Raw genomic sequence first — 16034 nt, 5'->3', positions numbered from 1 at the left:
AGACTTCAGTGATGAATCCTCAAGGAAAAACTCTTTCCACTGATTACACCCACTGACCGTTAAAACATACAGCCAGGGCGAGGAATCAACTGAAAGGGCGATAATAAACACTCTCCAATCTATATAAAGAAACAAATAAGGTAAGTAACATAAGTATAATCTCAATGTATTTCCCTAGTGAGTAAATCACTAACCTTGATTTGAAGAAGCCCAAAGTAAAGAGTTCCAGGTAATCCACAAATAGAACAAACGAAAGGGAAAAGGAAGTTAGTAAGGAACTACCCCGAACGGCACGACGGTCGCACTAGAGTCGGGTAGGTTCACTCTGGAAAGCGTCCTTTAGTTCTGTGCACTATATTAACTCCACATGTATGAATTCTTATTAGAATAGAGTCAAAAGTTAAATATCCGGAAAGTTCTAATCGCCCTGTAATGTTCAATATAGTTTTTTCTCTATTCCGGAAAGCGGGTTAGGATTCACCCTTGAACAAATGAAAAATAAGAACTACCCTCTGGGTAAATGAGCCACAAGATTATAACTGAATTGACAAAGGAAGAATGTTCTCAAAGTGAATGTAGCCATCACCTGAATAATGGCAGACAGGAACTCCAGCTCTTCTGAGAACACCGGCTACAGGAGACACGTAGTTGAACCAGGTGATGAAGGAAAGTAGCTGGAGACGAGGCAGCGAAGACTCCTAAAATGGAATGCAAATAAATGCAGTGGGAAATGTCCTCAGAGGAACGCTGCAGTGAAGATGCAATGCGGCGAGCAGACTTCATAAAAATGCCGCCATAAAACGCTGACTGCGCCGAGCGACCATTAGCATTCAAGCCGCCCTGAAGTGCTGACTGCGGCGAGCGGCATCGCCTGAGCGCCGCAACGAAAATGCTGAATGAGGCAAATGAGCCTCGCACGAATGCCACCTAGAAGTGCTGAAGATGGCTAGAAGAGTTCTCCGTGAAAGGCTCTGTATCAGGATACCAAATGAAATGGAGAAATGTAGAACCGCACATATACTGGAGATACGCTAGAATCAACAATCAGAAGCGCCGAACGCTTCAAATAAAGCACCTAAATACGTGCGTAGAACACGTGACTCGAGCGGAATCGAGTCACGTGACGGAGGCAGTATCGAAGCAAAGCTTCAACGTTTCTTTGTGGGAAGCTTGTTTAAGAGCCTCCATCTAGTGTAAAATGGTTTTGCTGCCGTCCTCGTAGCGAACGGATTCTTACAAGAGGAGGAAGCGTGAGGCATGACACCTAAGCACTCCACTCCACCTAACCTCCACTTCCTCCTGGCCTCTGACCTCACCTGAACATCCTTCACCCGGTCTCCAGCGATTATAACAAACAAAAACAGGGTTTTTTTAACAAACCAAAAACAGCAAAACAAAACAGACTTAAAAAAAATAAAGAATATATGGGGTGTGGGGTAAGGGGGTTGGTGTGGGCTTAAAACTCATAGGGAAACAGGGGATTGGGGGGCCGCCCCACCACCACCATATAAATAAATAAATGTTGAGTTTTTTCGCTATTTTGGCTTCATTGCAAAATCCCTCTCTGTAATTGGTTGCAATAAAATTACCTAGAACCCCTTCACCCATGTTTGTGAGTGCAGTACTTACATACTCCGGCATCCCTTCATTTCCACCTACTCCCCATTGGTCCTCATTATAAACAACTGCATTGGCCAAATTATCCCTTCATTTCCCCCGGCAGCCTTGTTTCACTGGCTGATAGTTTCAAATACCCCACTTGGCCCTGCCCCCTTTCCACTGTCTGGTATTTGTGGTGCTTCAGCAGCCCGTCCTCTTTGGTGCCTGCTGTGCGCATGTCCTTTCTGCAGCGCCGGGAAGTTGGTGTTCTGGTCTATAGCTTGGATGCGGTCGGAGGAGCAAGACTTTTACCCGGCATTGCAGTTTCCACTTGCAGGGTTCTCCAGAGCTGTTGAATTGGTTTAACTAGACGGTGGTTCTGCAAGAAATAGAATGTACTCTGGCCAGCCAAGAGGCTGAAGGGACGGCGCGACAGGGAGGTCAGAGACTGCCCCGCTTAGCTCCTCCTCTGCGGTATGATTGTCTCTGGCATGCACCTTGGTAAGTCACCAACCAGGTTTGAAGGGGCTTGCTGCCCCCCCACCCCACCCGACAAGGTCAAGCCCCTTACTCTGTCACACACCACATGTGATCAAATTCAATTTTAGTTCAATTTTAGCTTCAATTCATTTTTTGCCATTTTGCCCCAAGCATTATGAAAGTGGGGGGGGGAACTTTTATTAACTAGGATACCTTGTCCGTTACCCTTTGGAACTCTACATTGGACCCCACAACTGTGTGAACTATGGCGAACTTTTGGGCACAAGGCCCCATACATCTTAGGGGTGGACTTTTAATGTTAGTGTCGTATCTTGGACCTGTAGTGCTGCATACTAATACTTACCTTCTTTTGCAGGGCTGTGTTAAGTAGTTTGCAATACTCCAGTGATTGTATATATTATATATATATCGTATTTGTTATTGTGTGATATTACATGCTAGTCATTATTTTCCATACCGTTATATGGCCATAAAAAATAAGTTTTGTTATAAATGTTTGCCTAAGTGTGTTCCTTGACATTGCATTGTGTGTACTCATTGAGGACCGCTTACAGGCTCACCCTTCCCGAGACTTAGCCTTGACCACTCGCCTTGCTACCTTGAACTGGTTTGGCTAAAGATCCCAGAGTTGTCCCGGTCACTAAACATTGTTGGCCTGCTATACATCTGTCCACCAGGCCGGAGTATAGAAAATCAGTCCTAACACAATCATATAAAGCAGGAAATTGGTTGTCTTTGATTATTGGGGGAGTTGTCATGGGACAGGCCTAGATTATACCCCCAATCTCAACAGAATTGACCACGTTGACTGGTAACTTTTTTAATCAGTGTCAAATGTATAAGAAAAGGTCTTGTTGATTATTCCAGTTTTTGATTGTGTGTTGTCTGAGCTTTCCTGCGTGCAGGCTCAGTTTTGGGTAGTGTAACCAGATGACCTCACCATGATTAGCATTTGTTAGACAGAAAGCCCACATTCTCTATAATGGTGAATTCCAGGTGACTTAAAACGTGTCCAGTTTATTGTCCAAGTGCAACAACAGGTCTCCATGAAAAAGAAACAATGATTTCACAATGTATTAAAATCTGACAGTCATCAGTGTTAGGGGGTTTCACAAAGGTACTGTTTGAGACAACACTCGGCAAAGCCCACCTTGGGTGAACAGGGTTCAACTACTTAGGTCAGCCTGAACCACACAAGAGTTTGGTAGAATGGCAAGCAGCTAGGCTTAGTCTAAGGAGGGATACAAAGAACTCAGAGCATGCATTTAATCCAAGAAAACACTGATGCACTTAGAAGTTATATAAATAGTTATTTAATATACACACTAAGGCACACAACTTTCAAATCAAGAAAGCACTAGAACACAGTAAAACAATAGAAGTACACTTGCAATATTCTTTGGAGAATAAATCACAGATGCAGTCACACTAGAATTGCATTTTCAGTAACAAATCACATAGTAAAACGCAACATATATGTAAACTGTTCCAACCAGTCACACATTTTAGTAACTTTGTTCCAGCCTATCAAAGAATCCACCCTATCCTACGAGAGTCTCACAATGTTCAGAGGGGACTGTGAGAAACCTGAAGTGTCTCACCCACTAGTCCCCGGAGATCCGTCATCCAGGTTCCCAGGACACAGCCATCGCTATTGGATCCAGTTTCTGGGGTTGAACCAGTGGAGTAGGATCACCCGGATAGGGGATCTTCGGAGGAGTGGAAGTGGGACACTGACGTGTGAGATGCGGCACCCCCTCCTTATAACACCTTTTCTTCATCCTAACCCGTAGGATATTTAGAAGCTCTACCCACCCCCATTCCGAACCAAACACTTTCTTACACCGTGAAAGCCAACATACTAACAGCAGAGCCGTTTACCTGACATGTCCCAACACAAGGGTCTGGTAGAGTCAGGCAGGTAATTGACGATAACCGACAGCCCTTTCCCTTCCCCACAGGGATAAAAGGTGGAGCACAAGAGCACACTTTGAGCAAGAACAAACGCAAGAGGAAGCAGCTATTCCAGGACGGCAGTTCAAATCGAGAAGAAAGGCGGCGAGACCAGAAAGGACAACAAGGTGGGAAGTGCCCTTGCCCTTTTCGATTTAGACCGCAAACCTCTGTGAAACGAATCATAGGACCGGGAACTACAGCTGACGTATGGTGTAACAGAGGTCAACGGTGCACGGGACCCTCCCGCACTGATAGCCAAGGCGGGAAGTCGCAATTGCTACAGTGATACCGTCCTTCACTCCAGAGACAAGAATCAAAACACAGCCGGAGAGTCGGAAGGAGAACCAATAGTAAACGGGACGGTGTTGAGCGAAGTTTGCAAACGGCAACATGATATGAACAAAGAACTTGTGTGCTAATGAACTTTTAAACCCTAGGGAAAGACCAGCTGCAGAGTGGTCCAGTGCCATTCGAAAGACTTTGGCTGGTCCCCTTTTCTTGTGAACATTATAGTACCAAGAGGCCATAGGAAAGGCCGGCATGGAGAGTTAAGGTGGTCATACAGGGGTTGAGCCAAAATCCCTTGTACAGTCGAAAGTCCTTAACCCATTACCAAAGTTTTGACATTGTGAAACGGGCATGTGCACCCGGCTGAGGGAAACGCAGTGTGAATGGTATGTGTGTGAAGCCTGACTGGGGGCTAGAAAAAGCTAAGGGAAGTGAACCCTGCAAGGTGTTACAACTAAGTGAACTTTGTTAATCTGGCAAATGTGCATACGACTGAGGAGGGCCAACATTGCAAAAAGGATAGGAGCCCGATTGAGGGGGATCCACAGGCGAAAATCACCAGACGGGAAGATTTCTGAAAGGAACTTTTATTTTGTTATTTATAGCACATCAGGCCCTCTGAGGCAAGAGACTTGATGTACAAGAAACTTGGCCACAGAAGGCCCTGATATTTTGGAAGCCAACAGTAAGCTTACGCCAATCTCACAAAAGAAAATACAGGTAGGATAAAAAGTAGCCCTCTGCCCTTGGTAAAGTCTGTTAACCCAAAAGGGAAATAAAAGTGGGAGCTCTAGTAACTCCCAGCAGCACTGCACAGAAAGTGCTGCGTACTGCAATAGTAAAAAGGTAGATGCCAGAAAGGTTGGAGGAAAACATAACTCCAAAAAGAAATGCCCAAAAGTGGCAAATAGAGTTGCCAGGATAAGAGTAAAAGAATGAGTGAGTGTAGAAAAAGTTTCCCACTCACTCAGGAGAACTAGTAAAAAATCCAGTGGTCCTGAAAAAAAGTGCTGGGGGACTCGAAGGTGGAAAGAATCAAGTACCAACAATCGGTATGCAGCCACATTCTTTACATTGCTAATGAGGCCCTAGATGGAGACATACGAAGGAGAAAGTGGTTGTCAACTGTGGACAAGCGCAAAAAAAAGAAACTCCCCAGAAAATCATGGGACAAGCATTGGCTTGCAGGATAATACTTTTGGAAGGTAAAAGTAGAAGGTAAGTGCCTCAAAAGACAACTGATGTGACTCGGAATGAATCTCTTAAATGAGCACATGAGAAGGCACTTACCAGGCACAGCCATAGCAGTATTATCTGGCTATTAATGGTAACAGCTGCAAAATGGAACGAATGCCTAGGCATCTAATAGCAGCGCCTGGTAAATGCATTACACTTATACACAAGCCAAAACTGGTGACTTTGCCAATGCTTGTTATTAAGAAAACTTTTGTGAAGGGCGCGCATAGTGCTTATAAAGCGTACAGCTGAAGACAGACCTGGTTAAGAAACTGTTTATTACACCAGCGGCGGGTTTACAGCTCCAATTAAGTCATTAACTCTCAGAAGAGTGCTTTGAAAAAAACACTGGCAGGCACTTCAATGCAATGTTTGATGGTAAGGCTTGACTAAAGCAAGCTCAAAGAGTTCCCATGAGGAGGTGTTTTGGGTGGGCAAGGGTAGAAATGGCCTGGGAAGATTAGCATGGCCAGGGGCATTCAATGGGTGGGCAAATAACCAAACACCTACTAGCTGGGTGTCCCTCCTCATATCACATTTCTTCCTATCTGTACTAATGCAATAGCCCAAATTTAAAAGTGATAAAATATTAAATTGGACAACATAAAAAGCAGTTTTAAAATAAACACACCTGCTAAGGATGTTCGATAAACTAAGCAGTGAATCACCAATTACATAAAACCTAAGATATCAGTGTGAGGATTAAATTCCATAACTTTAAATCTAGGTTAAAATAATACATTTATTTAATTCCCAGATGGGAATTCTAAAAGGTTGTTGGAACAAAATGCTACAATCTAGTGAGGAAAATGTATTTAAAAGTTACACGAGACTGGCAGAAAAACAATTTTAGACAAAAAAAGGATAATCAGATTGTGTATTTATTCATAAAATCGGGCACAGGTAAGCTATTTAAATAAGGAACTCATTATGTTTTTCGAAGGAAAGCGGATATTAAAAAGGTTGCAAGCTGTTTCTTTTTGCTGTTTTCCTCGGATCGCTTTCTACGGGAAACCCTTTCCTTTTTGCTTTGCTTTGACTGCTGTCCTGACTTTTTGGAGGCAACTTCCTTTGTGCTCGTTCATATGAGGGAACTGATCAGTCCATAAGACTATTAGTACTGGGAGACTATAACTCCCTTAGTGAATTCCGTATATTTTTAAAGCTGCACACATCACCCTAAAGTGCAGCAAGGATACTTTGTAGATGCATATCTTTTTCTTTCAGAACGTTGTGGTCACAAATGCAATATGTCTAGGATGTGCTGGTGGCCGCAGATATGTTTCTACTTTTCAATCGTGCCCTCTTGCAATTACCGCAAATAGCTACTAAGAGTGGCTAGCACTCTTAAGATGTCTATGTCACAAGATGTCCGCCTGTCTTTTGACCATATTGTTCTGTAGAAAGCCTTTTCCCGGGCAAAGCCTCTGCTTTCTTGGTAAAAGTGGCAGTCGGTGTGTGTCTCATTGTAGGCCTAGACCACTGTCACACCTCTCCTGACTAAGCCTTGCCACACTGCCATCTACCTTGATTGGGTTTGCCTAGACTTCAGTGTCTTTCCTGTTCACCATAATAGGATAGCCTCCCAAAATCCACCCCCATAGTGGACTTTGGAAATTCATCTCAACACCTAAATTGTAGTGAGATCCTGTTTGAATTCCACTGGACAGAAGGGAAGGAGTCAAGATTCCCAGCGGCTGCCGATGGAAAAACAAACTTAATCAGGGCTAATACAAGTTAAACATGGTGTCCATTTCCCTTCGGAATACAACATATAAAATAACAATATGCAAGCTATTTCAGACACTCAAGCCTTCTGAAGCAAGTAATTTTGCATAAGACGCTATGGTAGTAGCGCACAACTTCATGAATTAGTCAGTTATGGTTCCAAAGGAAGCATTACTAGGCTATGGTTAAACCGTTATAACTCAACCACAGCTTACAACAAATAGAAAGTCACTCTTAGCTGTCTGGAGCTCCTGGTTTTCTCAGCCGTTTTCTGAAGCGTGGGTACACACATTTCCCTTGTGTTGATCTATGTGGCGTGGCAAGCAGTGAATGGCGGTGGGCGAGTTCTATTTTTTGTTAAAGGGAAACATAACCATATCTTCACTTTCATCAATGTTTTCTCTGTGAATGGTTGTTTTTCAAATGATACAGATCTCATATTGACAGTGCCCAGTGGGACGATTGTCTGAGCCTTCGTCGATCCACGGCCTCCCTCACAAGCCACGCTTAGCGAGCACTGGCAATGGCCTGCAGCATGCCCGGACACCCCCTCTGCCCCATAATGGCCACTGGCCATTGATGTGGCCATGGACATTTGTGGCTTTGGTAAAGGAATGGCCTTTGGCTGTGCGTTAAAACCTGGAGTAGGCATTGGCCATATGCTGCGGCCATAGACAGTAGTTGCATATCTTTGTATTATTCAATGTTCCTGCTACGGTCCAGATCATGTTTTCCTTCGAGGATAAAGTAGTTCTTTGTACCCCAGGGCAAATTCTTTGTTCTTCTAGCACAGCTTCCTCTTTCTTTTTCCAGCCATCACTTCGCCATCAGTGCCCGTCAATCTTTCTCAGCCATGGCACCATCCTTAAGGACCAAACTACCACTCTCCCCTTGCACCACGACAAATGGCTTCTCTTTTCATCATGTGGTGGCCACCTTTCCCCTATTGCGGGCCTTTTGGCTGCTAGAAGTCCTTCAGGCCACTGAAGGACTGCAGACAACCGGCTGGATTTGCAGCCTTCACTCCAGGTTTTGAGCTTCAATCTCGGTTTTAGACCTGGCTGAAGCTTGGCGTCTGGCTGGCTGCCACCAAACTCCATGAACACAACAGTCTCCTCTTCCTTTTCTGCAGGCATACTGTCTCGGGAGGATAGCTCGGGGGCAACGTGCTCGCCTTGGAAACATGATGACGTGGAGCAACACAGGTTCCATCCCTGTGTCTGCGCTTAGAAACCTCTGGGTATTAAGCGCGTTATAATTAACAAATTATAATTGCACCCTTCTTTTTAAAATTTTTATTGGCATTTTGCAAAAGTAACAATCAACAACAGTCCCTCCCTCTCTTCACCCACATCAGCAGCCTTCCCTCAAGCCTCTCCCCCGGTTCCTGATATACACATCTGAAGTCCTTACACAATGTCCAATATTTGCAAGTTATGCGGGCACCATTGTTTCATATAAACCCCTTGCAGGTACCCGAAGACCACCCCCAGTTCCTTCGGAACCCCCCGCAACCCACTTGTATGTTATATGTGATCCACTCCATTACAATCTCCCCACAGCTTCTGGAGTCACTCAACCCCTGTTGGAAGCTGCACTTGGTTCCAGCATTTCGCCATCACCAACCATGCTGCTATATAATGAACGCCTTTTTCTGGACCTTAGAGGGAAGGTTGATTCCGGGTCGAATAGGGCAGACATCCACACCCTAGGGCAAAGAGGCATGTTGAACGTGACCATGGCTCGTATCTGGGAGATGCATATTGCACCCTTTTGTGCACCACCCTCACCCTCCTAAGGGTCCATGGCTGATTGGTCGCCTATTCACTGCACAGCATCAATGGGTGTACCCTTCAGTGTCACCTCAACCTGGCCTAGTGTCAGGGATACCAGAGCGGGTTCAAGCCCCTTTTAAAAGTATTTGCTGGTCAGAATTGCCTTTTAAAAAAAAATGTGTACTCTCCCCAACCAACCAGAATCTCCGTCTCTGGACTAGCCAATCTGGTTGCCTTTTATCTGGACACAACATCCAATCAATTCCCTGAAAATGTATATGTGGGTCTGCGAACTGACAAGGTGAACCCAGATCACCAAATTGTTTTTTTGCTACCTTTATATAAATTTAAAAAAGACAACAGGACAGTTATGTGTTGAACCATAAGTCTGATCCAATGCAGGCTCCTCACAAAGGTTTGGCGTGAATCTGTCCTGCAGACCACAACAAACCATACAACTTTGCCTGGGTTTTCGGGAAGGTTTTGTGAAGAGAAGTTGAACGGAGCAAAGTTTTAAGCATCTCAAAAAGTATTTTTCCTACGGGAACCCCAACTTAACCATAACTTTCGCTGACTAACAATATTATACATGGGTCGATATTATCAAAGACCTAAATAGTCCTAAAATGACTTTAGCTATAGCAATGTTCGGGCAGTAATGAAAATATTCTCTCCAAAGAAAACTATTAAAGCAACAAAAATGATAACGTAAAAATCAATTTCGAATATAAAATGTTGATCGATAGGGTTGCCAGACATTTGGTAGAAAAAAATTGGTCGACCAGACAAATGGTCGAACCAATTTGATCGAAAACCAAATGGTCGAATTTTTTTTTTTTTATTTTATCCCTTTTTTTTCATTTTTTTGGGGGGGTCCCCCCCAACCCCCTTTTTTTCTCTAAAAACCCCTTTTTTTACTAAACGAAAACCCGAAAAATAAATATATAAATAAAAAAAAAATTCGCCCATTTGGTTTTCGCCCAAATTGCGTCGACCAAATTGCAGTCAACCAGTTTTTTTTCGACCAGTTGACTGGACACCGATCGATAGCATTCCAACTTAGCATTACTCTTTACTTGTAGCTCAGAGCAGTGGAAGCATAGCACGGCTTGTGGAGTCGTACATTAAGAACTATAAAGAAAAGTACTCAAGAAGTTGCGCGATCATGTAGGTATTGGATGGGATGAATTACAGCATGTTTTAATAAATACAAATCCATTCGATTTGAAAAGCTGCAAAGAAGAATGAAGAGGTCTTAAATGGAGGGCAGGCTTTAACAGGTTCTTCATTAGAAATAACTGCCCCTAGAGTGTAATTAATGATTGAAAATAATGCTGGAAAAAAAATGCATTCCAAAAATTTACTTTGAGCTCCAATTATAGAAAACAAGACTACAGGCCTTATTCCGAGTTCGGCGGCGTGGCAAAGAAGTGGTAACGAAATCATCAACACTTTTACTGCTCTGACAAATCCAGAGTTTGGCCGTGAAGTGGAATTACCTCCAACATCATGCTCCACCTTACTAGAGAATAAATCGTCAGAATTTCCGTCAGTGAAATGACTGCCATTGGCAATTCTGCCAAAATGCCCATGAGTCGGGGAAATTACTGCAGTACTGCACTAGTAATGAGGGCCTACAACCTTAAACAAAAAGCAATGGTTGGCCAGAAGTCTAGTAGCAAAAACTATGATTTCTACCTCTCGGTCTCCTGCATGTCTGTCCGTATACAGACCATGGACACACAATATTCTTGAAGAAGGATCAGGTGAACTGAATGATAAACAAATGCAGGTAGGCAAAATAAAGAAATCTGAGAAATTCAGCAAGGCAGACATCGGTTTAGCTGAGAAGGCACTTACCAACGTGTCAGAGAGTCCTGGATGGCGTTGGTCAGGGCATGGCCGAGGTGCAGAGACCCTGTAACGTTGGGAGGTGGGATACACATCATGAACATCCCTTTAGGGTTTGGTTCCGAGATGCTCTCACGCTGAAAAAGAGTGGGGGGAACAAATACCATGAAAAGAAAATAGACAACACCTTGATGGGAAGAAGAGTAGAGAAGTACATTAGTAGTATCATTTGGCTATTAAGTAAGGTGATGCAGTTCTTGTCAGAGGCTTTAGGGAACGCCATGCTGAGGTCTAAAGTCCTGTACTGTACCTCTGCCATGAGACATGTATTGTATTCTTTTTTGTAGTTTTTCCTCGATTTGTTTACTGACTTTAGCCCCTGAAAAACTAGAACCCGAGGCCCCTCATTGGGACGCCAATTTGATGTGCCCCTGACATAACCCAAGCTTTTCAGAGTCAGGATGCCCCAAGTACACACTTGAGTGTTAGCGCAAAATTTCACTTTTGGGGTTCTAACTCCCCAACTTTCTGGGTCCCCCAAACATTTTGCTAGATTCCTGGTTTTATTTCTCACTTTTCTTCTGTGGTCAGAGGGACTTTTACTGAAATTCCCCAGCTACGGTGATCCATTGTCTGTTGTGTGGTTTAGGTAGCCCATAAGGCTACCAGAGTAGGGGTGATTCTAGCAAGTGTGCGGCAGGGTAGGCTTGGTACTTTTGGCAGACCATGCATTTTGCTCTTTTTACGGTATTAGTAGCCCAATGCATCCATTAGGTAGTCATTGGGCTACTAATGCTTTTTTATAAAATCCCAAACCGGTTATTTTATTTTGGCCCTATTCGTTTGTGTGTGCGTGGACCACAAGGTAGGCTTAAAACAGATGTTGAGCTCACCTGGACTCAGCCGAGCTCACCCCTGCAAGCTTGATTGTGGTTTAAACTGATGATACTGGCTTGAAGTCTCTGGACTTCCTAATCCACATGTTGTGTTGTAGGCAAGTGTGTTGGGCAGTTTCTCGAGCCAGCCTATTTGGCTGGTCGCCACAATCCTTGTGCGCAGCCCTGCGACGTTTGGCCAGCCATTGCGTGAATCTAATATCAGTCAGAGTCCCTGCGCTTTCCTCAGACATGCACCAGATTCTCCTGGAAGACTGCTGCCGAGGAGGAGCTGTTGCTGCTGCTGGCACGGGTGTGGCCAAACTAGCTGGACTCTGCTCCTTTGCTACCATCCCGGGCTCTTCCTTGGCTTCCTGCTGCACTCCTAGCTAGATAGCTGAACTGACACGTCATGGTGCATTTCCCTGGCCTCTAAAGTGCTCAAACCCTTCTTGCCCAAAGTCCTTTAGCTGGGAATCGGTGGCATGTTGCTGCTCCATCGCGGCTCCATTCTTGGAATGTCCTGGGTCACCGCCAGCTGTTGTCACAACTGTAGGACAGTTATGGGAGGATGGGTTTCCCTTCCCGTCATCCCGAGCTGTCCTGGACTCTTGATTGGGTTGTTCCGTGCTCTGGTCACCCTCCATATTAGTAAAGGTGAGATCACACATCAAGGCCAGCCTCAATGAGATGTTGGATCTAGCGGTGTTAGAGCCCTCTAACCATATATGAGGAGCTCTGTGGACTATAGAGCTCTTAAGGCTGTTACAAAGACAGAGGCCCATGCTCTTCCACGTAGAGATGAGTTAGTGGACAAAATGGGTGCTGCCAAGTATCTCAGAACCTTTGACCTTACTGAAGGGTATTGACAAATATTCCTGACAGAAAATGACACAAAGACAGCATTCTCAACACCTGAAGGATTTACCAGGTGGGTAAAGCCCTTTGGATAAAAAGAAAATAATCTGCCATGTTCCAAAGGTTGTTTAACCATGTCCTGAATGGGGTGGCTGAATTCTGCATGGCATATATGGATGATACTCCAGTTTTATCTCCACTTGGGAAAGACATTTGAAACACCTTAACATTGTGTTACAGGCTGTTCAGTCGACCCACTTGACCATAAAAGCTACAAGGTTCAGTGGCCTACCTTGGAAATGAGGTTGGTTGGGGCAACATTCAGCTTCTACCCAGTAAAGTGCAAGTTGTACAAGACTGGTCAACCACCACAACCCAACTCCAGGTCAGAGCTTTTCTAGGCCTCACTGGGTATTTCAGGACTTATGGTTGAATATGCTACCATAGCTGCCCCTTTGGCTGCACTCACCACTCCAAAGAAGCAGAAGGTTACTTGGGCAGTGGAGTGTAAGAAGGCTTTTCAAGGTTTCTTTTCCAGGCCCCTATTCTCTGGGAACTGGACTACTAGAGACCCTTAACTGTACAAAACGTATGCCTCCGACACTGGAATAGGAGCAGTCCTCTCAGATTACAAAGGAAGGGAGCACCCTATATGTTTTATCAGCCATCAGCTTAAAGACAGGGAGTAAGGTAGGCCACAATGGAAAATGTGAGGTCTCTGGAGGTTTCATACTCTTTTCCGTAAGGGGAGCAACGCTCTTTGAGCTTAGGGAGATAAGCCCGCTCAGCAAAACCCTCGCAAGTGACTCCAATAAGGAACTCCCTATACCCAAGACATTATCTGCAATCATGGGAGTCTCAGAAACTGATGTTACATTCAGCGATGGTATTCAAAATAATATTGAAAGTGTCTTTGGATGTTTGGCTCAGGATAATGCTGGTCTCTCCATGGGCTAGACAGCTCAACATAAACCAAATGCCCCTTTTTGGTCATGGAGAGAGAATAAAGGTGCGATCACCCTTGAATGGGGAAGGAACACTACGCAGAGGCGAGACTCTGACGTGAGCATATCATCGAGGGGCATACCCGCGCTGCACAGCAGAGACAGCTGTGGTGCGGACAAAAGCAGGAGAGGAGGAGAGACGCAGCTAATCCGCCGGAGAGACGCACAGTCAGTGTTAGTTAAGAATTAGTGCAATCCAGCTGGTGTGGGACTACACAAGACTTATCTCTTGGTATTAGGTAACCCATCTGTTAATATAGGCCTGTACTACACAAGTTAGTAGTGTGACTGAGCAGCCAGGCTTAACGTAAGAAGGATAATGTGAGCTGTAGAGCTGTACAATGAAATCAGTAAATACAGGTATCCAAGTAAACACACACTTAAAGTTATAATAGATTTATTTATATATACAAAAAAGATATTTAAAGCATTCTTTAGAAAGCAGCAACTAATAGTAACATTAATTCCAGGTTAGGATTCAATTCAAAAAGTGAATAATAAAGCAGGTGAGTAATTCTTTCATATGTTATACATTTTCCAGCACCAAGGGTGACATCATTTGAGGTCAGTAATAAAACTTACTTTGTATCACCTTGGCAGTATTGAGTTATAAAAGGAGAGAAAGGTTAGGGTTAGATCGGTGCATATTGGTATTCTACAAAAACAGTTTGATCCAAGATAGCCAAGTGCCAAGGCTATCCTTCATGCGATCCGCACGCTGTGTAACTTCGCGTGCCCACTTTTTACTTTGTATAAACTGTATATATTGCCTGCTTTCCTCTTCTGCTTTGTACATTCTCCCTTTGCCAACTTGTACATTTTATACTTTGTAACTAAGCTTCGCATATTCTTGTAAGTGCTGCGCCCCGATACCCCTGGGTATAACTGCGCATTATAAATAATAAAACAAATAAACAAACATTCTCCCAGAGGGATGCAGGCAGTATTTTACTGCAGCGATAATAGTGTTCAACAATTAAAACCTGTAAGGGAACAAGTGCTGCAAAAGACAATTGGTTCAGAAGGTGGTCTTTAGGGAGCCAGGACAACCAAAGTCAATCGGCCAGTTCATAATTGTGATGCTCTCTTCTTAGAAAATGTTTGCAAATAGTCAGTAGTTCGAATAGAAAATCACAGCAACTCAAGGAGTCACCTTGAAGAAGCACGAGCTGAAAGGCTAGTGCAAGTGAGTTGAGGTCAACACAAGAGTAGGGTAACATAGCACTCCCCAAGGTAAGAAGCACCCCAAATGGCAGAAGTATGATGCACACCTAGCCCCACAGTACCTGTGAACTAAAGAATTTGTTCCAGCTGGATGCCTTCTTGTTGCAATGCAGCAGACCCTTGTTCCTTGTCCTTGGCCGTGGTGACGAAAGGGAGGACGTCTGGTGGGCTCCGGCAGCAGCACTCTAGAGAGGGACTCGGCAGCAATGGATTCTGTTTGATTGGTTTTGGTGCCTTTTTCTCAGCGCCCAAGAAGAACGAACCACTCTGGTTAGAAGTTCCTTGATCCCTCAGTCCTGGACTCTGGACGCAGATTTCCTGCTTCTGCTGGATCCTCTGGATACCCAAGAGGTTATGGCCGGATTCACACTTCGGAAGACAATGCATGGTCAGGGGACCCTGGGTATTGGGATTCAGCAGCCTTGGAAAGTCACAACAAGTCGGGGGTTGCGCCAAAATAGAGTTTGTTTTGAGACTAGTTGGTCCCACCAGGGAGGAAGACGTCCCGTATGGGTCTTCTCATTCAACGAAAACGGGGTCAGCACAGCTGCAGGGCTTCACTGGGCACTTCGCATTCCAGGAGGGTGCTGCTGGCGTCTTCTCTCGTCTTCTGCTTCTTCCCATTCATTCACAGCTCTAGGCTATCAATCACCCAGCAGGGTGGCTGTCCTCCAGGACAGCCAGCCAGCCAATAAGAAATGGTTTCACTCAGGCACACCTAGAGACAAAGGGCAGGGAAGGTTTGGGACCCTCCCTCACTTCCTGCCTTTCCAGACACACTGGAGCCTGGGCAGGATTCTGGACTGAAGTCCGCCAAAGGCAACACACAACGGACTCAAACCCGATTCAAACTACAGAGTAAAAGCCCAAAAGAAACTAACTGACAAGAAATGGTGAAAAAAGAAGGCAGTGGCTATTTTGGGAAAATGCTCATCCTTGGGTGCTGTACTGCAGCGGATTTATCAGCCTGCAGATACATGTCACAAGGCAATAAAAATGAAACCACTGCCACCAGTCATTCAAGTGAGTTAGTGTAACAAAATGTTACATGAGGAATGGGTTAAAGGAGTTACTATGTAACCCCCCAGCACTCCACATAGGGTGGTGTGTGCTAGACCCATAAATGAAAAAGGTAAGTA

The 16034-nt window shown here is 44.5% G+C and overlaps 1 protein-coding gene across 3 annotated transcripts in view; it reads right to left on the bottom strand.

Annotated features, from left to right (window-relative positions):
- VARS1 (valyl-tRNA synthetase 1) overlaps positions 1–16034 on the bottom strand; it is a 365643-nt gene that overhangs the window by 289018 nt on the left and 60591 nt on the right. For all 3 annotated transcript variants that reach the window (XM_069635138.1, XM_069635139.1, XM_069635140.1), the window contains exon 8: positions 10944–11071. In XM_069635138.1, the coding sequence (XP_069491239.1) occupies positions 10944–11071 (128 nt within the window). The remainder of the gene's footprint in view (positions 1–10943; positions 11072–16034) is intronic.

This window comes from Ambystoma mexicanum, chromosome 13 (assembly GCF_040938575.1).
Source record: "Ambystoma mexicanum isolate Mex_15411 chromosome 13, UKY_AmexF1_1, whole genome shotgun sequence".
Taxonomy (NCBI): domain Eukaryota; kingdom Metazoa; phylum Chordata; class Amphibia; order Caudata; family Ambystomatidae; genus Ambystoma; species Ambystoma mexicanum.
The sequence above is the reverse complement of the archived record's forward strand: the minus strand, read 5'-3'. Positions and strand labels throughout refer to the sequence as shown.